We start from the raw sequence: 24,596 nt of genomic DNA, 5'->3' as shown, positions 1-24,596 counted from the left end.
CGTTCCTTAGCGGCCCCGCCCACCGGCTCGCCGGGCTCCTTGGCGCCCGGTCCCTCCCTCTCTCCTAGTCCGGGCTTCCTCGGCTGCAACTGGTGCCCAGCCTTCGGCCCACCGGCTCGGGGAGACCGCGGTTCTGTGTCCTTAAAAGGAGGCCATTCCCTGGCCAGAAAGAGGCTTGTCGCCAGGCAGGCAGGCTTGAGTCTTTGAGGCCTTAAGCTCAGCCTTTTTTTTTTTTTGGCCAGGTTATGGGGACGGGGGAAAGGAGGGGTACGTCACTTTAAGAAAATAATTTCAAAATTCCAAGTGCAGAATTGCTGGAGAGCCTCCCCGGGCCTGGGCCCGAAGCCTAAAACTCGCAGTATATCCGCTCCTGAGGGCTCGGGTGGGTCCTCCTGTCCTGGAGCCCCGCGTTTAGGTGCTCCCGGGGACGTCCGGAGACCCGCGCCTCTCACCCGGGGTGGGCTCCATTGTCTTCTAGGCTTTCGTCGCCTGGTGAGTGCTGGGCCAGCGGATCCCAGCAAGGCACGTTAGGAGTAAACGAAGGATTTTCTGTGGAACTGTTTCTAATTAATGCTGTTTCTGAACACCTATGTTGGTTGTGATGGCATATGCCTGGGATGTACCACCTTTGTTGGGGATCAGACAGCGACATTAAGTGTCCTATGGCTTCTAGGGGTTTTGCTTGCCACGTGCAGAAATGACTCCTTGTGTCTTCTCATTTCTGGAGATTGCCTCGCACAATTCTATTCACACGAAGGGACATTATTAGAAACTTTTTGTTTGTTACTCTGGAACCCTGGATACTAGAGATCAAATGAAAAAAAAATTACCCGGAATCTAATCAAGCTGATTGAGGCTTGAATTAAGCCTGTTTTTATCTTCCTCCACCTCCCCCTTGTATAGATGTTAGTTTATCAATTGCTTTTCATGGATATATTTTAATGAATATCTTACTTTAAATACCACGTAGCCACTATTTCAGAATGTTAACATCCACGTAGCTGTGGCAGTACATTATTTCAGCACTCAGATTTGTTTATAAAATTTATTTTTAGCCATAAAATTCCTTAAGAACAAGCCTCAACTTTATACTGCTCTCCTTAAATGTTGAGTAACTGGGATAATAATGGTGAAACGAAAATAAATGCAGCAGGACTCTATTTCAAAGAGCTACTATGTAATAGCTTAAGATAAGAAACCCCTGTCAGAGTTGATGCAGTTACATTAAATATGTTTCATTTAGTATTTTATAAAGTTCTGCATGCATTTGTTTCCTTATATTCTGTGAATTTATTTTTATATTAATCACTTGGTTTTGTAAACATACAAGGAAAATGAATGAAATGTTCAAAGAATAAACTGGACTATAACAGAAACAGTACTTTTCTGTTGCCAATATTGGCATGATGGATTTGTGAAGGACTCCCCTTTGGACTGGGTCCACTGTAGATGGTGTCCAGGGCTAATATTAGTGGCTAAATTGTATTGTTCCCCAAAGGGCTATTTGCTTCCTTCAAACCTGGCAAACCACTATCAACTGTGAGCCTCATCAAGGACATTGGTGATATTTAAAGATCACTAGTTTTCTGTGTATATTTTAGTATTATAGACTGCAATTCCAAATTGACTTGCTTTTAGTGTATCATTTTACACTGTTAGTCTATAATTCATTGCCTGAGCATACCAGGGAGGCAGTGTTGTGAATTGTATAGTGGTAAGCTACTTGCTGAGACCACGCTTTGTATTTTTTACGTGTACAATTATATTTAAAATCAAGCAAGGCTGAGTTTTATGCCCGATTTTCTTTGAAAATATGGATTTGTTATCTGAGGGTTGCAGTGGATGACATTTTGATTCAGTATTAATATGTTTGCTGCTGCTACCAAGAGCTTTGTCAAACAAGTTGGAGATGGAGGGAGATTAGTTCCTGTTCCAAGCCTCAGTGAGGCTGACAAATACCAACCTCTAAGTCTGGTGGTAAAAAAGAAGCGATGTTTTCTGTTTCCTAGATATAAATTTACCTCAACACCTTTTACACTGAAAGATATTCTTCTAGGAGACAGAGAAATTTCAGCTGGTAAGTTTCAATGTTTGTTTGGGAGTGATTTCTCATTCATGTATATTATTCATAATCTAAATGAAGGTGGTCTGTGCTACTTATGTTTGTAATATTTACACATTTTCATTGATGAAAGCAACTTTTATTACTGTAGCAGTAATAATGTTAACAATGCTTAATGTTTGTATAGTAGCAAATCTCTTATTGATTGAATAATTTCAAATGTATAAGTATTGTATAATTTAATTTTAGTTATTTTATAAGTTGTTTTAATCAGATCAGTTTAGAATATGGCATAATAATATATTTCTTCATTTATAAAATGGGGCTGCTCTTCAGTCTTACCTGTCTCACATGGTTAAATGAGATTAAATTAATTTGTGTTTATTTTTTAATTCTCTTATTATGGTTGGTAAGCTGAAATGTATTAACAGGCTAGTTTAGAAAGTAAATTGACATTTTGCCAAACTTTTCTTATAAACACTTGTTTTTCTTTCAACTAGTCATTGGATCTTGATGCTTAAGTGTTCTGTTGGCTGAAAGAAAATTTGAGTTCGTTTAAAGTACTCTGGATATTTATTTCTCTTGTCAAATTAATTGAATTGCTCTTTTTCATCTTGATTTGAGATGGTACCATTCTCAACATTTGGGTAATCAAGTTTTAAATGATAAATTAATGTATTACTCTATATTTACATTAGATGAATTCGAGACATTTAAAATATTGATTTCTTTTTTTTAAAGGTATTTCATCTTATCAGCTACTGAATTATGAAGATGAATCAGACGTTTCACTCTATGGAAGACGAGGCAACCATATTGTGAATGATGTTGGGATTAACGTTACTGGATCAGATTCCATTGCTGTAAAAGCTTCATTTGGTGTAGTAACCAAACATGAAGTGGAAGTATCAACGTTACTCAAGGAAATTACTACACGGTCAGTATAATAATCCTTAATAGACTTCCATGTTTTCTTTAAACATTTTAATTATATAAACTTCATGACAAAGTGTTTAAAACATTCCAGTTATATTTTACTAGAGTAATTTGTTTGATTTATTTGAAATTCTACAAATTAGTCATACACTCAAACTTTGGATAAGTGTAGATATCCAGAATCATTTGGTTTAAACAAAATTTAATTGTTCTGCAAGATCGCTTCGACTCTGCACACATTTGCTAAATTATGAGATTACAAGACTTCAAGAATCTGCTTGCAACAAATACACTAAAAGTTTCCTCCAACAGACTCCTCTAGTACACATGTTTTAACGAAATAGGAGAGGCAGATTATTAAATTTCTTTTGAGCATACTTTCTGATTTGTATTAGGACTGCCTTGATTTACTTTTAATTAAGGTGGATCATGAATAGTAACACATGTTAAGCAAAAGTGTACTTGATTATACATAGTTAGATGACACAGATTCTTGTGAATGTCTGTCTTCTTGATTTTAGAAAAATTAATTTTGACCACAGTTTGATACGTCAGTCAAGGAGCAGCAGAAAGGCAGTGTTGTGTGTGGTCATGGAAAGCATCCGAACCACACGGCAGTGCTCACTGTCTGTGCACGCTGGAATTCGTGGGGAAGCCATGAGGGTAAACCATTAGATGCCTTGGATTTCTCGTACTCAAAAGCTGCAATGGGAATTTAAGTATTCAAGAGCCTTGTATATTTTGTCAAATGTTGAAATTAAAGAGCTGCAATTGTATATAGGATTTTGCACGCTAATGGTTTTATTTTAGAATATGAAGAAAGGAATCCAAGAAAATTTGAATTATAAACATGTAAAGTAATGTAAAAAAACACTAATCTTTGTGAAATAATGTGCACAATGGAGTCCCTCAGGGTACTGTTTAAATGCTATTTTAAGAATACAGACTGAGTGTGTTTATGGAACTCTTCGATTTTATTTTTAAGTGATAGAGTTTATACTTGAATTTTAAAAGTTGAGTTTATATTTTTATATTAATTTTTCTAAAATAACATTGTCAATGGCCAAACATGCTTCATTCAATGTTAAGTCCTTTAAAAAATCTTGGAAAGTTATTTGTGTTTTAATTTTTAGCTCAATTATGACATTATTTGTCATTGCCATTCACCTAATAATGACACATAATGATGATTTGTTTTATTAAAATGAATTATTAGAAAGATAGAATACAGTGATAATCTTTTCAAGTCTTTGCAAATGAAGTGGCTACATTTAAGTGCCCACCAAATTGTTTAATATTGGATCGTTTTGGGGGCATGAGCTGAATGAAACACTTAATTGTTGGTGATTGCTTTGGAAAGCTGCAGACAGCTCTGGGGGCTTTGAAACAGTGGATACAATAGGCTAAAAACAAATGTAGCCCTTAAAGGCAGTGGATTTACCTTGAAAGGAAAAGGTTCCTATGACCCAAAGCATCACCCTTGTGGTAGCACTAGTCATTGGCTTGGATACAAAGCAAATGAGAAAGTGGTAAGTATTTCCTAATATAGATCAGGCGTCCCCATTGAATCATTTATTTGAACCTCTGCTATAAATAGTTGAATTCAAGTAGGATAGTTCTTTACTTGGAGGGGTGGAAGAGTTTGTTTGTTTTTGGTAGGATTGTAGGGAATGTTTTGTTTTTCCAAAAATATATCCTTTACATGTTATACTCCTTAACAATGTTGTTTAATTTATTTAATATAGTTTCATTTTATGGATGAACAGAATCCCAAGGGAAGGGACAAAGCTATTGTTTTTCCAGCACATACAACCATAGCTTTCAGTGTTTTTGAACTCTTCATTTACTTGGATGGTGCCTTTGGTGAGTGAATGATTTACGTGAAACACTGAAATTATTGTAGTGAAAATCTCTGTCTCTATCTTTCCCTGAGTGTCTAGTGATGCAGAGTGATGCTGTCAGCACTGTCGATATTATGCTTGGGTGAAATGACTGGGAAAGACCCAACAGTCCCTCCTTCCCCATAACCTCATTCCTGTTTCTTGGGGAAAGCTGTAGACTTCCCAACACCCCACTTCCAGTTATAGTTGAGAGCTAGAATGCAATCCACTGGCAAAGTATTTCCTTGACTAACATGGGAAAATAAAAAAAATAACCTTCTAAAAGGTAGTTTTTGGGCTTTTCAGGTGGCATTAGTGGTAAAGAACCTGCCTAACATTGCAGGAGACATTAAGAGACATGGGTTTGATCCTCGGGTCAGGAAGATCCCCTGGAGGAGGGCATGGCCACCCAGTCCATTATCTGGCCTGGAGACTACCGTGGACAGAGGAGCTTGGCAAGCTACAGTCCATGAGGTCGCAAAGAGTCGAACACAACTGAAGTGATTTAGGACTCACGCAGGTAGTTATTGAAGATGGCAAATAGAGGAGGTATACACAGTAGGAAAGTGTCAGGGCACCCAAGCTAGCATAAGACAACCTTTCTTCAGGTTTTCTTTTCATAGACCCAGCTCTCCTGACCCTGGACTACCTAAAACCTTAAACCGTCATCGTATATGATGCTGCAGTTCAGGTCACTTTAAATTTCTACATTGCATCAAGTTTTAGTATTAGGAGACCAATCGGCTCAAGTCTAGGTATAACCCAAGGATTAGGCAAGGCCATTTATAAACATTTTTGTTGTTTTTTATTTCCTTTAAACTTTTGATTTTGTATTGGAGTATAGCTGATAACTATAACAATACTATACTATAACAATGTTTCGATACGGACAGTTTCAGGTGGACAGCAAAAGGACACAGCCATACATATGCATGTATCCATTCTCCCCTAAACTCCCCTCCCATCCTGTCTGTCACAGGACACTGAGAAGTGTTCCCTGTGCTATGCAGGAGGATCTTGTTGGTAATTCGTTCTAAATACGGCAGAGTAAACATGTCCATCCCAGACTGTCTTAACTATCCTTCCTCCCATTCTTCCCCACCCCTCCCCCGGCAACCATAAGTCCGTATAAACACTTTTATAAACATTTTTAGGCCTGTTTTTGTTTTTGCAGTTCTGTTGGAAGAGAGAATGTGGAGTCAAAAAAACAAAACAAAACAAAACCTGTTAAGTAAATTTTGTTTGGGACACTAAAGGGTGTAGGTTTTTACAATTATATTGATCATTGGAGTATAAACTGATACAATTGATAATGTCCATCAGAATCTAAAATTACATATATTTTAGTCTTATTTAAACTTTTAGGAATTTATCCTACACATATACTTACACATATGTGAAATGACGTGTATAAAGATAGTTCGTAATAGTAGAAGCTTGGAAATAACCTTAAGATGGAGGGATTGAAACAAAAAATTAAAAAGCTTAATGTCTAAGATTTACAAAACTAAATGAGTTTAGAAGAAATTCAAGTAAACTATCAAGTAATGTTTTGCCAGTTTGTAGCATTTCTACTTTGGCAGCAGCAGCCTGGGGTATCCAAGCACAGTGTATTAAAGTTTAAAATTGCACTGAGTCTTTTGAGACACCTTCTATTTCATTACCTGCTTATTAATTCCTAGATCACCATGTTGGCTGGAATTATGAAAATATCCTTTAACACAGGTATTTAACATAGAGGTAACTCATCAGAAAATTAAAGCACCGTTAAACTTAATAAAAAATGCGGCACAGACCCAATAGAAGTAGATAATAATGTACTTGCTCTGTTTATGACCCCAGACATGCTAAAATGCTAATAAGTAATGCTTGCAAAGAATTGGAATGACACGTGTTTTTCAGCAGCTTTTTGGTTTAAATTGATTGCCAGTAATGACAGTGTATAGTAGCGAGGAAGAATCCTTCAAAACCTGACAATGTTACAGCAGTCTGTTCCTAAGTATAAATTTCACATGTGTGTACATATGTCTGTAGGATAAATTCCTAGAAGTGTAAATAAGACTAAAATATATGTAATTTTAAATTCTGATGACTGTATCAATTCTATCAGTTTATACTTCTAATGATCAGTATAATTGTAAAAACCTGTTCCCTTTAGTGAACTAAGGTACTTCCACACAATAGAATACTGTGAAGCTGTTAAGAATTAGCACTAAAGATACTACTGACATGGAATAATCTCTATGATATTTTAAAGAGATGTATATCTATTAATCTTGGAACCTAAAATTTTATATATGTACATACTTACATACATAGGTACATGGCCTTTATGCCTGTGAAATATACGGAGTATTTCTGTAAGTACACACAACAGTAGTTGCCCCTGGGGTATAAAGCTGAAGCTGGGGTCAGTGAAGAGACTTATTTATCGTTGTATCCTCTTTTTGTACTCTTTGAATTTTGTACCATGTAAAATGCTACCTTTTCTAAAAATATGTGAAATTTAACTTAAAAAATAAAGTGAATGGCATGTGCCAGAATTCAACCACAATTAAAACTCCCAATAAAATATGAGTTGTTCAGATTATAACATCTTCTAAAATTTTTTTTTATAGACCTTTGTGTCACTTCAGTGTCAAAAGGAGGATTTGAAAGGGAAGAAACAGCAACATTTGCACTGCTCTACAGATTGAGAAATATACTATTTGAAAGAAGTATGTCCATTGAAGATTTTATTCCTTCTCAGATTAACACTTGAGGTTCTCTTTATTAATCTTGTCTTTAAAAATTTTAAAGCCAAATTTCACGACTGATTGTTTAGATTTACACATAGTTATAAATGCAGTCTGGCTATACATTTTTTTATTTGACTTTTAACACATGTCTGTTTTTATCCTTTTAGATAGAAGAGTGATGGATGCCATTTCTCGTTCACAGCTTTACTTAGATGATCTTTTTTCTGACTATTATGACAAACCTCTCAGCATGAGTGATATTTCACTCAAAGAAGGTACTCACATCCGTGTTAACTTACTTAATCACAACATTCCAAAAGGACCTTGCATACTCTGTGGAATGGGGAACTTTAAAAGGGAGACAGTTTATGGGTGTTTTCAGTGCTCTGTTGATGGGCAGAAGTACGTGCGACTTCATGCAGTTCCTTGTTTTGATATTTGGCACAAGAGAATGAAATAAAATGGAAAATGAATGTACCTTGCTGGTGTTTTGGGTGCAACTGTGCCACACACCTTTCCAAAATTATCTTGGTTCACTTTGATGAATTGTAGCAAATTAAAGAGGAAGAGGAATGAGAAATTAACCTGTCTGGGCATCATTTTTCCCATTTATAACACGGAGATGATAATAGTGTCTACCTCAGAAATTGTCATGAAGATTAATAATATTGTTTATATTGCAAAGGCTTACATATAAAATTCAGAATATAGACATTCCTTCATAAAATCTGCCAGTTGCATATACTTTGGAACTTAGTGTACCATTTTACATATAAAACTTTTGAGATATGTGTTATTTTTAATCGACTTTTAATTCAATATTTGAGGATGACAGGAAGGCACCAAGTGGCAACTTTTTGATGCTTTAACTATTGCCCTAGGTCTGGTAAAATGAGAAAAATGTGTTAATAATTTAATGTAATCCTAAATGTTTAATTGTGGTATCAAATTAAAAGCACACTGAGCTCAGTATGGGGTTTTGTGTACATAGTTAAGTGTGACTGATAGTAGTAATGGGCTGCCATTCAGTGATGTAGGTATATATGTGCGCACCAGCTTTGTCTTTATAAGAACTCACTATGAAAAAAAAAAAAAAAAAGAACTCACTATGGTCATTTTAAAGTTAAGGCAGCTGGGACACATTTACTTCTCTTCTATGAAAGTGTTTAAAACATTTAACATACTTGGTTCTCAGAGACCTTTTTCATCTAGTCTGTAAGACGTATGAAATTTTTTCATACACAAACCTAAATAATTGGGCTCAGCTGGTAAAGAATCCGCCTGCAGTGCGGGAGATCTGGGTTCTATCCCTGGGTTGAGAAGATCCCCTGGAGAAGGGAAAAGTTACCCACTCTAGTATTCTGGCCTGGAGAATTTCATGGACTCTATAGTCCATGGGGTCAGAGAGACTCAGACACAACTGAGTGACTTGCACTTGCACTTACTTGCATTATTAAAATAATTACAGAAGTACTGTTAAAATTCCAGAACTCAAAGTATATAGTACAGCAGTCACTACTAGGCATATGCCAATGAAGGTGTTAGGCAATTGTGTAAATATGAAATGTTTACTTGTTTACTGTATGTATGTACAAGGGTTAAAGTTTTGTTTATTTAAATGTGAATAGTTTTCAAGTAAATTTCCATATTCATATGACATCATCTATGATTTTTTAAAACCTAAAAGTACTTGGTATGAAAACAATGGGATAGAAAGGTTAGAATTAGAAACAGTATCATAGGATAATTTCCAGTGTAGCTTTCATGACATTTTCATTTTGTAGAGTATATAATTCAGATGCAAATATGAGTATACTGATCAAAAAAGGCTCTAGTGACTTTTTTTTTATATGAATATTGACATGGGGACAGTTTCTAAACCAAAGTATAATATTGTGTTGTCAACCTAAGTTTACTACTGAGCAGGGTTTTCTGAGGAAAGTAAAGGGATGAAAGTCGAAGATTAAGTGAGGAGGAGGTATAAAACTGGGTTATGGGAATGAAGAAATATTGGGAGACAGGAAAAGATAGTAAATGTTTTTATTTTTTGAAGTGTCCAGCTCTGTGCTACACATATGTGAGATTCACTAACCTAGTGGGATTTGTGTTGCCCTTATGCTGTAAGACTTTTTTTTTTGATGTGGAATATTTTTGAAGTCTATATTGAATTTGTTACAATATTGTTTCTGTTTTCTGTTTTGTTTTTTTGACCAGGAAGTGGGATTTTAGGTCCCTGATCAAGGATCAAACCCCCACACTCTCCATTGGAAGGCAAAATTCTAACCACTGAATGGCCAGGAAAGTCCCTTTATACTTTTAAATTGTAGGATTTCTAGCTGTATATATAAAGAGGTTAAAAGATAATCAGTAAACAGTGGTTTAGAAGGAGTATAAGTTTCATAAAATGGAAAAAACTGTTTTAAACTTACTTGTTTTGAATAGAGCTATTTACTACCTAAGCACACTTTTCTATGGGCTTCCCTGGTGGCTCAGATGCTAAAGAGTCTGCCTGCAATGCGGGACACCTGGGTTTGATCCCTGGGTCAGGAAGATCCCCTGGAGAAGGAAATGGAAACCCACTCCAGTATTCTTGCTGGAGAATTCCATGGACAGGGAGCCTGGTGGGCTACACCCCATGGGGTCACAAAGAGTCGGACACGACTAAGCGACTAACACGCACACACACACGATTTTCTACATACACAGTAGACAAATCTTACTTGATCCAATAAATATGTGTCCTTTCTTGGGTACCAAGCATGATCTTCTACAGCATCTCTTACCTCTTATTCTCAACATGCTGGACCACAATGATTTGATGATGACACAAAATTGCCATGGCACTTTATATCCTCAGTAGATATCCTCATGTATCCTTCATGTGTAAAATAAGTTCTACACATCTACCAAAAATTTGATGGCATACCAGTTTGTGCTGTTCGCTCATGGTTAATAATAAGAACATTGTGAAATGAAATGACATCGGATAGAAAAACCCAGAGAAAGGGAGACTTGAGAAATGCCATAGCATCAATTTAAAACTATCAAGACAAAAAGTTAGGGATGGTAGATATAAAGGCCTACGAGAAGGAAGCGGTGTAGCACATTCATAATGATGTCTGAGGGAGTGCACAAGTCAGAGCAGTGCAGACTTTATGACGCATGCTCTAAGATAGAGGCACAGAGCCTTTGGTCTGATCAAGTGTCTTTCAAACATTAGCCACTGGAACAAATACCCAAGGCCAGAAGCTTGCACCATAAAGTACAGACACTGTGTTGAGGCTCGCTGTGGGACATATTATTATAACTAGTACTTTCCTGCACGCATCCTAAAGGAAGATTCCTCGGTCATATGATTTTACTTTTGGCTGTGCCATGTGAAATGTGAACCCATTTCCCCTGTAGTGGAAGCTCAGAGTTTTAACCACTGGTCACCAGGGAAGCCTGGTAGATTTTTATATCTTACTGTCTGTAATGCTATGAAATGTATAAAACAAGTGAAATGTTAATTCTTGGGTTCCTATTAAATATGTTTAAAATATGGGGTACTTTAAGTATTTACATATCTATACATGCTGTTAAGGTTAGAGTTGGGAAGAACTTGTAAATTATGACAGAGGTGTCTTCCTATAACTTGAAGGGGAAAAATTTGCCTAATACGACACAGAGGTCGATTTCATGGTACTGCAATTCATGTTAACAGAATAAAGCAATAGGAAACACAATCATGCCTATGTGAAAGTTAAATTTTGCAAAAAAGCCTCACATTTATTATTCCAATATTACATGTATTGAAGGATCAAAATATGTTCATGAGGGAAAAACAGAAAATACAATGCAGAGAAAAGTGACTTTGTTTTATATATAAAATACAGTAAATAGCTAAGAAAATTTAGAAATAAAAATATGCTATAGTTCATCATGTTGATAGACATTGTATTCCTTAGAAGAAATGAAGCCATCACCATCATGGTCGTTCTTCTTAAAAAAATCCTCTAAAACTGCAGTCTGATATGACTGGTCACGTGGCTTCTCATCTTTTTCAAATTCCTTTTTCAGGTAATGACTTATCTAGAGGGCCAAAATAATGTTGCTTTAATAAAAAAGACACCACAATAAATTTCCAGAAACTCTGAGAAAACTTTCAAGAAACATATCTCAGACTACTTATTATACGTGATACAAAAATTTAAAAGGCTATTTGAGGTTTTATTTTTTTCAACCTTTGAAGCAATTTTCTGAAGAGAAACAGATCTTCAAATTAGCTTCCTCTGAGGTTATAGATGGTTAATGGTACATACTCAGAGATTAACATCTGAATGTTAATGGCAACCTGTTCCACTGTACTTGCCTGGAGAATTCCATGGACAGAGGAGCCTGGCGGGCTACAGTCCATGGGGTCAGAGTCAAACATGACTGAGCAACTGAGCATGCATGCACACGCATGCTGTACAATAGGTCCTTGTTTATTTTATATATAGTAATGTGGATCTGTTAATCCCAAATTCCCAGTTTATCCTTTCCCTCTTCCTTTCCCCTTTGGTAACCATAGTTTGTTTTCTATGTCTGTGAGTCTGTTTCTATTTTGTATCATTTTTTTAGATTCCATAGGTAAGTGATATCATATGATATTTGTCTTTCAGCTCATTTAGTATGATAATCTCTATGTCCACTTACGTTGCTGCAAATGGCATTATTTCATTCTTTTTTATGGCTAAGTAATATTCCATTGTATGTATGTATGTATACCACATCTTTATCCATTTGTCTGCCAGTGGACATTTAGGGTGCTTCTGTGTCTTGGATATTGTAAATAGTGCTGCAATGAACAGGGGTGCCTGTTAGCTTTTCAAATTATAGGTTTGTCTGTATCTATGTCCAGGAATGGGATTGCTGGGTCACATGACTCTATTTTTAGAGTCATGATGCCTGTAGACATTAGTTTGGTATTTTAATGACCCTCTTGCAGGGAAGAAAGGAAATTAAACAGGTTGACTCCCTTTCAACTTTTATATTAAACAAGAACAACAACAAAAAATAAACAAGAACATTTTCTTCTTAGAATTTAATATTTCTGTAATTAGCTCTATGAAAGCAAATTAATTAGCCCATGCTAGATAGAAGTAAACATAATAGCTTTAACACAGATGTATCTAAATGGGAATAACAATTTAGAGTACTGTCCATATGAAATCTGTTTGAATTACCTCAGTTTTAGAAAGTTGCCTGTCATTGTCCGTGTCTATCTGTTTAAATGTTTCAACGCTTCGTGGTCCTTTGGTCACAGCATAAAGTTCAATCTCAAAAATCAATGTTGCATCAGGTGGAATCTTGCCTTCTGCTAAAGGTATGAATTTTAACAGTTTAACTTTCATGAGGATAATGGTCAAATATTTATTTACAAATAGCCATGATAGCATTATGATTGTATTATTTCATATTTATAAAAATTGCTTTCTAAATATTTCTTAGGAACACTTTTCTCATATGTTTTCAAAACAAGTAAGTCCTAAAGACTTAGGGGACCATTTCCTGATTAAATTTAAATAAATATAATTCATGTAATTTTTAATAATATACTCCAGCATTATACAAGAAAGAGCTAGCGCAGAGAAGAAATTCACAGTCAGAAATATTTCAAAGATCAGTATCTTTTAGAAAATGATTTTGTTCAGTTATTTGGAAATATGAATAAAATATATGTCTTAATATACCTGTTTGTCAGATTTGTCATATAGACAAAAAATACTGCAATAACAGAACAAACTAGTAACAATTTCATGAAGAAAATTCTAATCACAAAAAAACTCTTTTAAGTATTAAGTTAAATAGTTCCCTTTAATAAAGTTAGCCAATTAAGTAATGTCACAGATGATATTAGCAAGCTATGGCCTCTTCAGATGGCCATTCATAAAAGTGACTGGCAGTGGGTGGCTTTTGTCACCACTCAAATATATAGGTACTCCAAAATATAGTTACTCAAATATTTGTTGAATGAATGGTGTCTATCACTTATCTTAAAAAATGGCTGTTTGTTCTTCAATGAAAACTAATTTTTTAATGAAAAAGTGGAGGATTCTTGCTAAAATATTTATATAATTCAAAGAAAAAAGCTCGAAAGTTACAGCCAAAGGAAGTACTGGAGTGGGGTGCCATCGCCTTCTCCGGAAGTAGATCAGTCATCTCCAAACCAGGACACACAAAAATCTACCCATACATCACATGACTAATGTGACCATCCCAACCAACATACATTACCTAACTTTTAGAGTAAAAGATTGAGTCAATGATAATTTTACAAGATCCATCCCCATTCTGTCTCATTAAGATCTCTTTATGACAGAAGAAAAACTTTTCCTGACAATAATTAAAAACAAATTCAAAATTCTTAAGGAAAACTATTACAAGTTGAAGTTCCCCCCAAATTCAACTGTAAACATAGAATAAATTGCCAGTTTTATCTTACTAAAAAATGATAGTATAAAGAAGAGAAAAACATGCATTTACTATAGAATTACTTGTATTTAGAAGATCAGAAGACTTCGGAGTTAATGTAAAGAATCTATACATACCACATGTACTGTTAGTTAAAGCACTAACAAATCACATGCATTTCAAGACATGCAGAGGTGCTCTGTGACATTAGGCAAGAATATTGTGCAGAAGAAAAGACTTCTTCAAGTACTACCTAAAATAAAGTTACAGCTTAGGTTAGGTCTTAATAACAACTTATTTAGAAAAGCTTATTCAATCAAGATATTGTGTGTTAAGCAGTTGCTTATGGTCTGCACAGCAGCTTTTAAAATTATTGAATTCAAGCCATTAGTAATTTATTATAAATAATACAGGTAAACTAGCAGTTAGCTACATTCCAAAGAACACAGTTTTGTTGGGCTTCAGTTTCCTTACATATAAGATGGAGGTTTTGGTGACATTGTTATACTAGTGAGGTTCATTATATTTATTGAAGACACCTCAAACTGAGTATGAACTAACTTCTTCACGTCAAATTTATACATTTTTGCTACAAGGGTCTAGCTTATTAATAGCTTAGGTTGCCTGGGTAGTCATTCATATCTAAGCATAAATTAGTTTACAATAAGGATAAAATTAGTAATCATTTGCCATGTGGTAACAGGACCTAGTATGAGCACCAGTTGACAAGAGATGTGGGTGCTCTTGTAGCAGGAAGAATGCTCTCTTGTCTACAAGAGAGCAAGAGAAATTCTGAAAATGAGATTTAAGGAGGCTGAAAGGCGAACTCTGCCTGTATTAGTTTATCTAGAATTGGGCTCAGTCTATGACACCGTTTTTAGGACAAGATTACATTCAATTTAACTTATCTTCAATTCTCTCTCTCCTAGGCTCCTTTACAACTAAAAATAGGATACCTTAATTATGGTTTTGTGGGAGCTATTTTGATGGAATCAAATGAGTGGCAAAAAACTTTGAAAGTGAAGATGTAGTTATCTGGACTGTCTCTTTAGGAGTTTTAAATCTGAGTCTGATTTGTATCACTAACATCCCTCCAGTCCAATTTGGGGGCAGTGATCCTTGTTCCTGCTGGAAAGAATAGGCAAGGGAACCAGCTCTTCTAATGAGTAAAACAACAGCCTTAAAGAGGGCCTGCCATTTCAATGAAATATTGGGGTGTAAAGACAATATTTCATTTAGAAACCCTTAATTACTTTAATTATATACTAAATATTTCAAATAGCTGGGGTTAAGAAGGACTCAAACTAAAATGAGGTGGTAAAAATTCTTTCTTTAGGGAATTCTCTGGAGGTCCAGTGTTTAAGATCCTGTGTTTCTACTGCAGGGAGCACAGGGTTTGATCCCTCGTCCGGGAGCTAAGATTCCTGCAGACCACAGGGCACAGCCAAAAAAAAAGTCTTTCTAGTTTTCACACAGTAAAAGGAAGAAAGGACCCAACTGAGAATGCTAGAGACCAGCTCTCTGCCATACCACCCATTTTCCCCTCTTAAAAAATTTTTTCTGTTCTGCTCCACTTCTGTGTTTGGTAGTCAGTTAGTTGTGTCTGACTCTTTGTGACCCATGGACTGTAGCCCACCAGGCTCCTCTGTCCATGGAATTCTTCAGGCAAGAATACTGGAGTGGGTTGCCATTTCCTTCCCCAGGGGATCTTCCCAACCCAGGCATCGAACCCAGGTCTCCTGCACTGCAGGCAGACTCTTTACCATTGGAGCCACCTAGGAAGCCCCACTTTAGTGATTTTTAAAAATTTAATTTTGGAAAAATTAATACATGCCTTTGTCTGTCTGGTTTATTTTCAGTTAGCATAATACCCTTTAGGTCCATCCATGTGGTTGCACATGGCAAGATTTCTTTCCTCTTTATGGCTGAGAAATATTCCATTGTGTGTGTGTGTGTGTGTGTGTGTGTGTGTGTGGTGTGTATCTATAGCACATCTTTATCCACTCATTTATATTTTTTGGTGAGTGGGCCACTTGTTTATGAAGTTGCCTATTTCTAGGACAGGTCATCATATATATTTATACATGCTGCAAACATTTTCCTCATTTATCTGCTTAACCTAGGTTCTCATAGCTTACTCAAAGATTTTAAAAATAGCAATATATTGAAAGAAGCTGTTCATTTTTCTATATTTCAAGGCTTCTCCTGAATTTGGATAGTAGTGACTAATAGCTTGTTATGTTTCAGATGTTCTTTCTACAATGTTCCAATGCTGTCCTTTTACTTTAAAATCATAAGTTCCAGTTTCCTGAGTTTTATGAATTTGACTTTGGTACTCCTTACAAAAAGTTTTTTCTATAGACATTTATATAATAATTAATAAAATAACTTATACTTAAATGACTAAGGTAGAGTTTATAAAATATACACTGTAATTATGAATATTGCCTCTGTGGGGAGTAAAGAACTCTGGCCAGAGACTTGTATTGCAACAATGGCTTAATTTCTCGATATGTAAAAAGAGAGAACTGGGCTGGACTGGATTCCATATAGCTAAAGTTTATTGGACCCTATCAGATCAGATCAGATCAGATCAGTTGCTCAGTTGTGTCTGACTCTTTGTGACCCATGAATCACAGCACGCCAGGCCTCCCTGTTATGATCTTTCATTTTTTTAGTGATTCAAAACTTTTAATTGTGGGAAAACACAATTAAAATTTATCATTGTAACCATTTTAAGTGTAGAATTAGTTCAGTGGTGGTAAGTATATCCACATTGCACCCAGTCTCTAGAACTATTTCATCTTGCAGAACTGAAACTCTACACCTATTAAATAACAACTGCCTATATTCCACCCTCTCTCCCTTGGCTCTGGCAACCACCCTGGTCTTCCTGGCTCTATGAATTTGACTATTCTAGGTACTTTATATAAGTGGGATCATACAGTATTGGTTTTGTGTTTGGCTTATTTCACTTAGCATAATGTATTCAAGGTTCATCCATGTTGTAGCATATATCCGAATTTCTTTCGTTTTTGAGGCTGAATAATATTCCACTGAATGTATATACCACATTTTGTTTATCCATTCTTATGCCAATCGACATTTGGGTTATTTTCAGTTTTTGGCTATTTTGACTAATGCTGCTGTGAACATAGTTGTAACGATGAGTTACTCATAGTAACTTTGAGAGTCTGCTTTCAATTTTTTTGACTATATACCCAGAAGTGTATGATTTATTTTTACCATATTTTTACCTTACCATAGCCTTCCTTTCCATATGCAAATGAAGGAGGTATAATCAATTTTCGCTTCTCTCCAGGACACATATCCATCATCCCAATGTCTAGGCCTTTTATGACTTGTCCAACACCAAGAACAAACCATTTGGGGTGGCCTTCATTTTGTGTCCGGCTGTAATTAAAAACAGCAACCAGGTAAGTTGATTTGAAGGAAAATAAAATCAAACTTTAAAATACAGCTGAATATTTAGTTCCTATGTAAAACTGGAAACCTCTCTAACCATGTCTTTTCCTATATTAAGACTCATTCGGAATCCCATTGTGGGGTCTTTGGCTCAAACTTCCCTCATAATAGCCAGACAGAGGTTTGATTTGCCCAAAGCTAGTCATTAGGAGCGGAGAAGGCAATGGCACCCCACTCCAGTACTTTTGCCTAGAAAATCCCATGGACGGAGGAGCCTGGTAGGCTGCAGTCCATGGGGTCGCTAGAGTCAGACAGGACTGAGCGACTTCACTTTCACTTTTCAATTTCATGCATTGAAGGAGGAGGTGGCAACCCACTCCAGTGTTCTTGCCTGGAGAATCCCAGGGACGGGGAAGCCTGGTGGGCTGCCGTCTATGGGGTCGCACAGAGTCGGACACAACTGAAGTGACTTAGCAGCAGCAGCAGTCATTAGGAGTCATCTCATTTTCTTTTTTCTTGTCATCTTTACAAAAACTACTCAACAGTTAACTTTTTAATGGGTCTCCTGCCCCTAACTGCATAGTTTGTCCAAATTACATATTTAACCATTCTGTATTTATTCCAAAAAAAAATGGATGGTCCAGGTTTAGCCTCAAAAAGTCATTTGAATCACGATTAAAATTTGTATCTTCTTAATAAATCTATTTTCTTCTAAATGGAAAGAATTAACTTTCCCCAATCTTATTTTTATAGGGAAGTAGCACAGAAGGAGAAAAGACATTCTATCTCTGAGTAATAAAACATCAATTAAATCAGAGTAAGTAGTGGTGGGACGAAGGGGCAGGGCACAGAGACACAGGGTCTGAAAATCACCAGAGAAAAGTCATTGTAGTGGCTTCTAGTAGTGGAAAGCGGCCTCCAGTCAGTAAATATTGTGCTTCTGAAGGCCAGATAAACTATTCTACATAATCCTCTGTAAGGAGACTCCAACCCACAGCAAAGGAAAAGTGTGAACATTCTTAAAAACAGTACCTTGACTTACTACGATAGGCAGTGGTGAGGAGAGCGTATAGATGTAGTGTATTTTTAATAATTTCTTGGGCCAACATTTTCCGTAATTTAAAAAATAATATTCCACATAATAGGGAAATACTGTGTCAAATCCTATTTTCCTCCTAGAAAGTTCAGAAAGGCTGAACTCTTACTGTTCAAAATCAACCTCAAACAACCCAGTAAATTAGGCTTCTGGTTGGTGGAGGGAGGTTAGATTTAGTGCATCAACTGGACTCGGGAGCTGTTCTCATCATATCCTACCTGCAGTAGAATTTCGAGCCGTCTTTAGCCAAGAAGCCGTCGTAATGGGCATTTAGCAGGTCTCCCTTTTTGCTTGTCTTAGAACAATTTTCTGGACGATGCAAAACTTCTATTTTCACTTCCTCTGTGGTCTCCTCTGCCTTTTGTCCCTGAGCAGTAAAAATGCCCCACACGTAAAAGAAAAGGATTAATCTGAATAAGAAATGCATGATTCCTGGATTCACCCCCCAGATGATCACTGCGTTCCCGCAAGCGTGTCAGTTGCGGGCGGGTGGTAGCAGCTGTAGCCCATTTCCGACGCGTGGCAGGCGAGCATTGTTCTACGTCACAAAGGGCCAGGGGCGGGGTGAAGCGTAGCACCGCCCCTTCCCCCTGCGGCGAGCCCAACCCTTGGAATTTGTGTCAGTTGGCTGCTGGCTGCACCCCTGTGGTAGCCCGCGCTTTCACGGACGGTTCTCAGTCCCTAAGGCAACACTGTACTTTTGCATCGCATCTCCTTTCCAAGTCCTCATATTTACAGCCAGTTTCCTCAGGGTTCGATAGTAAAGTTCTCTCTTTTATTTTTTTGAAACTGGCGAAAAACGAAATAAAAAGACTACGGTGGGAGGTTGTAATCAGGAATACACGATTGGCAGTGAAAGGCTTCTCCTCAGATTCCTAGAGAACTAGTGCGCATCGGGAGAGGCAATCTTGTTTTTGGGGTTTCCCTGAAGCGCCTTCTTAAGGTCAGAGTCATACATTAAGAGGTTTCAGGCTAAGCCACATACTAGTAAACAGGTGCCCCTGCTCCCTCTGGTTAAAAGCCTTTCCGCAGAGCTGACTAGCGATTTGGGACCGGCTACAGGTTTGCATTTTCCTTCCTTCCCCACTTGGGGTCGCCCTTGATTTGAGGGCTGTGGAAGTGCAGCACTCAATATGCCAGCAAATTTGGAAAACTCAGCAGGGGCCACAGGACTGGAAAAAAATCAGTTTTCATGCCAATCCCAAAGAAAGGCAATGCTAAAGAATGCTCAAACTACCGCACATTTGCACTTATCTCACACGCTAGCAAAGTAATGCTGAAAATTCTCCAAGCCAGGCTTCAACAGTTCGTGAACTGTGAACTTCAACATGTTCAAGCTGGATTTAGAAAAGGCAGAGGAACCAGAGATCAAATAGAAAACATCTGTTGGATCTTCGAAAAAACGAGAAAGTTCCAGAAAAACATCTGCTTTATTGACTATGCCAAAGCCTTTGACTCTGTGGATCACAACAAGCTGTGGAAAATTCTGAAAGAGATGGGAATACCAGACCACCTGACCTGGCTCTTGAGAAATCTGTATGCAGGTCAAGAAGCAACAGTTAGAACTGGACATGAAACAACAGATGGTTCCAAATTGGGAAATGAGTATGTCAAGTCTGTATATTGTCACCCTGCTTATTTAACTTATATCATGAGAAATGCTGGGCTGGATGAAGCACAAGCTGGAATCAAGGTTGCTGGGAGAAATATCAATAACCCCAGATATGCAGATGACACCACCCTTATGGCAGAAAGCGAAGAACTAAACAGCCTCTTAATGAAAGTGAAAGAGGACAGTCAAAAAGTTGGCTTAAAACTTAACATTAAAAAAACTAAGCATCTGGTCCCATCGTGGCAGATCAATGGGGAAACAATAGAAACAGTGACAGACTTTATGTTCTTGGGTTCTAAAATCACTGCAGATGGTGACTGCAGCCAGGAAATTAAAAGACACTTGCTCCTTGGAAGAAAAGTTATGACCAACCTAGACAGCATATTAAAAAGCAGAGATATTACTTTGCCAACAAAGGTCAGTCTAGTCAAAACTTTGGTTTTTCCAGTAGTCATGTATGGATGTAAGAATTGGACTATAAAGAAAGCTGAGTGCTGAAGAATTGATGCCTTTGAACTGTGGTGTTGGAGAAGACCCTTGAGAATCCCTTGGACTGCAAGCAGATTCAACCAGTCCATCCTAAAAGAAATCAGTCCTGAATATTCATTGGAAGGACTGATGCTGAAACAAACTCCAGTCCTTTGGTCACCTGATGTGAAGAACTGACTCACTTGAAAAGACCCTGATGCTGGGAATGATTGAAGGTGGGAGGAGAAGGGGACAACAGAGGATGAGATGGTTGGATAGCATCACCGACTCAATGGACATGAGTTTGAGTAAGCTATGGGAGATGATGGACAGGGAAGCCTGGTGTACTGCAGTCCATGGGGTTGTGTAGAGTCAGACACAACTGAGCGACTGAACTGAACTGAGGTGCGGGTAAATTTCATGCTGTTGCTTTTCTTACCAACTCTTTGAGATGTCATTATCCACATTCCACAGACGAGAAAACGAGGTAATTTGAGTCTTGGGCATTCTATTTTAATCTCACACAGTTAATACGCAGCAGGGATATGACCAAGTCTGACACAAAAGTCGTATATGAGTTTTTGAGTCGTATATGCTCACCTTCGACATTTTAGTAGAAAAACTGTATAATATATACAATGAATTTTACTATCCCATCACCGCGGGCTTAAACCCACTACTTGTATATTATCATATCCATCTGGCCATCTAACCATCAATTCACTGTATTTCCAGGCGAATACTCTTACCCAAACTAGGACTTCAGCTAAAGCCTGGTTCTCCAATGGGAGATATTACCTACCTCGGTGATGCTAAGAAAAGCAGCATCAGTGAGGCTGCTTTAAGCTTTAAAGTGTGCAAAATTCCATACATCTGAAAATTATTGTCAGTTATACATGGGGATAGGGCTCCAGATGTGGGTTCGATCCCTGGGTCGCGAAGATAACCCTGGAGAAGGAATGGCAACCCACTCCAGTATTTTTGCCTGGGAAATCCTGTGGACAGAAGAGCTTGGCGGGCTATAATCCATGGGTCGCAAAGAGTTGACACAGTTTAAGATTAAACAGCAGCAGCAGCATACATAAGGATGGTCATTTCCAAATAGAATTTTAAAAAATCCTAAAAGCGAGGGGAGACTTTCATTTTTTAAATAAACTCCAAAGCTTGCTCCCATGTTTTATGTTCTAAATGAAGTAGTGGCTAAGATATATTGCGTGGTGACAATTCCTTGGGGCCCCTCGCTGTTCCCTGCCGGAAGACTCTCAGAGGCACACCACCTTCCTAGGAGATAATTTCTCAGATCCCCCGAATGTGAAGAAGATGCAAAGTTAACATAAATAGGAAATCTTTAATTTTTTTAAAAAGCAACCACCGGAGGGACCGGAGGCTCAATAACGGGAAAACCTGAGAGGCCTAAATCAGCGCCTGACTGACGAATGCGCTGGGGGCTAGTCCTCGGGTTGGCTCAGGGGCTGCGAGCACAGTGGAGTCTGCGTGCGCTAGTTCTGGGCCCTGAGGCTTAGGCCCCAGGATACCGGGGAGCGGTCGGCCCAAGACTCAGCGTCCGGGATGAGAGTGGGATCCCGTAAGACGCCAGCCGAGGGTCTGTAGGAGAACGAGGAGGAGTCAGGTCTCTGGCCCGCCCTCTTCGCGTAGCCTCTGGCTCGGCGAAGGGGCTGTAGGCCGCGCCCGCTTCTCCAGCCCCGCCGCCGGGGAGGGGTTTCCCGGGACGCGCCGGCCCCTTTCATCCAGGAAGTGAAAGCGACGTCGGGGTCAATGAAAATAAACGGGCAACCCGGGGTGGAAGGAAGGCGGGCTAGAAGGAGGGAGCGCTCGGCAGCGGAAACGCGAACGGAAGGCCGGCCGGGGTCGCGATTTTGCCGCCGCCTCCTCGGGGGCTAGCCCGGGGATGCCTGAGCCCACGTCTCGCGGCTCCCGAGCTCCACGCAGCGGCCGCCGTCCGGGCCTTTGAGGGCCGCCACGTCCCTGCGGCGCGCGCGGCCTGAGGGCGGCTTGGTGCCGGCTGGGGGCGCTGGGGGCGCCGGGGGCGGGGCCCGGGCGGGCGGGGAGGGGTTGCCCAGGCTCTGCGTTTCCCGCATCACTTCGGCTGGCGCTGGGCCAGGAGGATGCTCGGCGCAGGGCTGTGAAGCATGGAGGGGGTTCTGTACAAGTGGACCAACTATCTGACGGGTATGATGGGGTCGGGTGTCCCGGGGGGCGGCGGGGGGCTCCGGCGGGCAGGCTGAGGAGAAGGCGGATCAGGGACTCCTCCTTCCTTTGCCTGCCAGGGGGAACCCCACAGCGAAACCGGCTGTTTGGTTTCCGGGTTTAATCCCTCTCTCTGTCCCTTGTAAGTACCCATTTGGCTTCTTGAGGGGATAGTTCGAGACTGCGCACCATCCTCCTGACGGTGGGAAGTGCACCTGACCACTTCTTTGCCTGTGTAATAATACTTCTCTTTCCTCCTCTAGCTTCCGGAACCATTCTTACTCTACATATGTTGATGCAATCTCTGTCTTTACTCGCACTTAATTCAGTATTCTGTTAATAACTGAGTTGTTGGGACATAGGACTGGAATGAACCCTTTAAGATCAAGTTTTCGTTTTAAGAAATCTTTTCACTATATCTTTTAATTTTGTTTAGCAACACGGTTTATTTTAAAAGTTCTCTTGTTGAAGTCGTTCGAGCATAACAAGCAAGATTTTGGAAGCTGTTCCAAGATCATATTCTCTTAGAGGTTGATTGTCAATGAGTTATGCTTGTGCTTTGGAATTCAGTTAAGTGTGCGAGAAATTGTGGGAGAAAGTACAGGAAAGAAGGTGGAGCCGGCAAGTCGGTTTCACTCGTGAAGTGGATTGAAAGGAATAATTCCAAAAAGCTAGGTGTTTCTGCAGCAATGAGAGACCAGCCGGGAAGGGCCCTTTTCCGTAATACCAACAGTCTGGCTTATTAAAAGAGACTTAAATCTGAGTTGTAGTCCCATTCCTGCCATCAACTAATGGTAAGAACAAATCATTTTTTCTCTCAAGATCTGAGACTGATAGTGCCAGGGTGATCAACTAGTTTATCCTGAAGGTGTTTTTCAACTCCAGAATTCTATGATCTCACTAAATTAGAGGAAAAGGAATAGATTTAAAATATGGTTAAATGGCAAACAGGTATCTTGGTTTAGTGTAATAGGCCAGTATTTGCTGCCTGCTTGTTCACTCAGCCAAACGCAATTGTATGGTACGTTCATCTTGTGTACATCTAAACTTGTGCAAAATCTGCACATAAACACTTTTTAAGACATAAGCACTGAGCTACAATTGTCTCTTTTTTTTATTAATTGGAATGCTAAAAACAGATTTATAGCAGCAAATGCTTTATATGATACATAGATGTTTTGTTGCATTAAAATGTCAAACACTTTATTTCTATAACATGTTTTAAGGAAAAACATTAGAAAAATGATGCAAATTTTTTTTTATTACGAATTTTCACATGGGCAGTTGTGAGAACAGATATACTGTTGAGTTTAACTTTGAGACCCTAGCTACTATGTTTTGAGATGCAAATGAATCATCTCATTGCAAATATGCATAAGCACAGTGTCTTGGGAGTTCATGTGAGGAACCTCTTATGTGTAGCCCAGAGCAATGGGTGATTACTAAGATAAGTCATAATTTATTCCAGGAACGAAGTGTAGTCTAGTGACCCTCCAGCTAGTTGTGCTTTTAACCTTGGGTGCTTGAAGTTTTTATCTTTGTAGAGCATTTAAGTTCACTGCTAGTATGGCGCATAGGAGCTTGATAAAATGAAATCTTTTATTTGGAAGAGCTCTTCTTAATATTTAAATTTGGCTCAGTGGCATGCTTATTATTACTTTTAGTTCATCTTAGGTCAGAAGGATGAGTGACTGTTCATACTGTGATCTTTAAGGAACCTTCCAGTTCCATGACA

The 24,596-nt window shown here is 38.5% G+C and overlaps 3 protein-coding genes across 9 annotated transcripts in view; 2 read left to right on the top strand and 1 right to left on the bottom strand.

Moving 5' to 3' along the window:
* Positions 1 to 14: 14 nt before the first annotated feature.
* PJVK (pejvakin) lies at positions 15 to 8,200 on the top strand. 5 transcript variants are annotated; one of them, XM_027556682.1, is made up of 7 exons: positions 250 to 267; positions 2,010 to 2,077; positions 2,804 to 2,999; positions 3,520 to 3,661; positions 4,744 to 4,861; positions 7,497 to 7,595; positions 7,784 to 8,200. In XM_027556682.1, the coding sequence occupies exons 4-7, from the start codon at positions 3,590 to 3,592 to the stop codon at positions 8,074 to 8,076; spliced, it is 582 nt and encodes a 193-aa protein (XP_027412483.1). In that variant the 5' UTR covers positions 250 to 267; positions 2,010 to 2,077; positions 2,804 to 2,999; positions 3,520 to 3,589; the 3' UTR covers positions 8,077 to 8,200. The 5 variants fall into 5 exon arrangements, with proteins under 5 accessions (XP_027412446.1, XP_027412455.1, XP_027412483.1 ...); XM_027556645.1 differs by having other exon boundaries at positions 15 to 2,077; XM_027556654.1 differs by having other exon boundaries at positions 15 to 2,077; positions 7,497 to 7,640; positions 7,784 to 7,872.
* Positions 8,201 to 11,352: 3,152 nt separating this feature from the next.
* FKBP7 (FKBP prolyl isomerase 7) lies at positions 11,353 to 19,115 on the bottom strand. 2 transcript variants are annotated; one of them, XM_027556624.1, is made up of 4 exons: positions 18,792 to 19,115; positions 17,314 to 17,465; positions 12,824 to 12,957; positions 11,353 to 11,687 (listed from the first exon to the last, which is right to left on the bottom strand). In XM_027556624.1, exons 1-4 carry the CDS (start codon positions 18,998 to 19,000, stop codon positions 11,526 to 11,528), a joined length of 657 nt encoding a protein of 218 aa, XP_027412425.1. In that variant the 5' UTR covers positions 19,001 to 19,115; the 3' UTR covers positions 11,353 to 11,525. The 2 variants fall into 2 exon arrangements, with proteins under 2 accessions (XP_027412425.1, XP_027412433.1); XM_027556632.1 differs by having other exon boundaries at positions 12,824 to 12,954; positions 18,792 to 19,074.
* A 2,808-nt stretch (positions 19,116 to 21,923) lies between these two features.
* PLEKHA3 (pleckstrin homology domain containing A3) overlaps positions 21,924 to 24,596 on the top strand; it is a 28,838-nt gene continuing 26,165 nt past the window's right edge. For both annotated transcript variants that reach the window (XM_027556591.1, XM_027556599.1), the window contains exon 1: positions 21,924 to 22,843. In XM_027556591.1, the coding sequence (XP_027412392.1) occupies positions 22,804 to 22,843 (40 nt within the window). In that variant the 5' untranslated portion in view covers positions 21,924 to 22,803. The remainder of the gene's footprint in view (positions 22,844 to 24,596) is intronic.

Source organism: Bos indicus x Bos taurus, chromosome 2, assembly GCF_003369695.1.
Source record: "Bos indicus x Bos taurus breed Angus x Brahman F1 hybrid chromosome 2, Bos_hybrid_MaternalHap_v2.0, whole genome shotgun sequence".
NCBI classification, from domain to species: Eukaryota; Metazoa; Chordata; class Mammalia; order Artiodactyla; family Bovidae; genus Bos; species Bos indicus x Bos taurus.
Note: the sequence above shows the minus strand (reverse complement) of the source record. Positions and strands in the feature narration are given on the sequence as shown.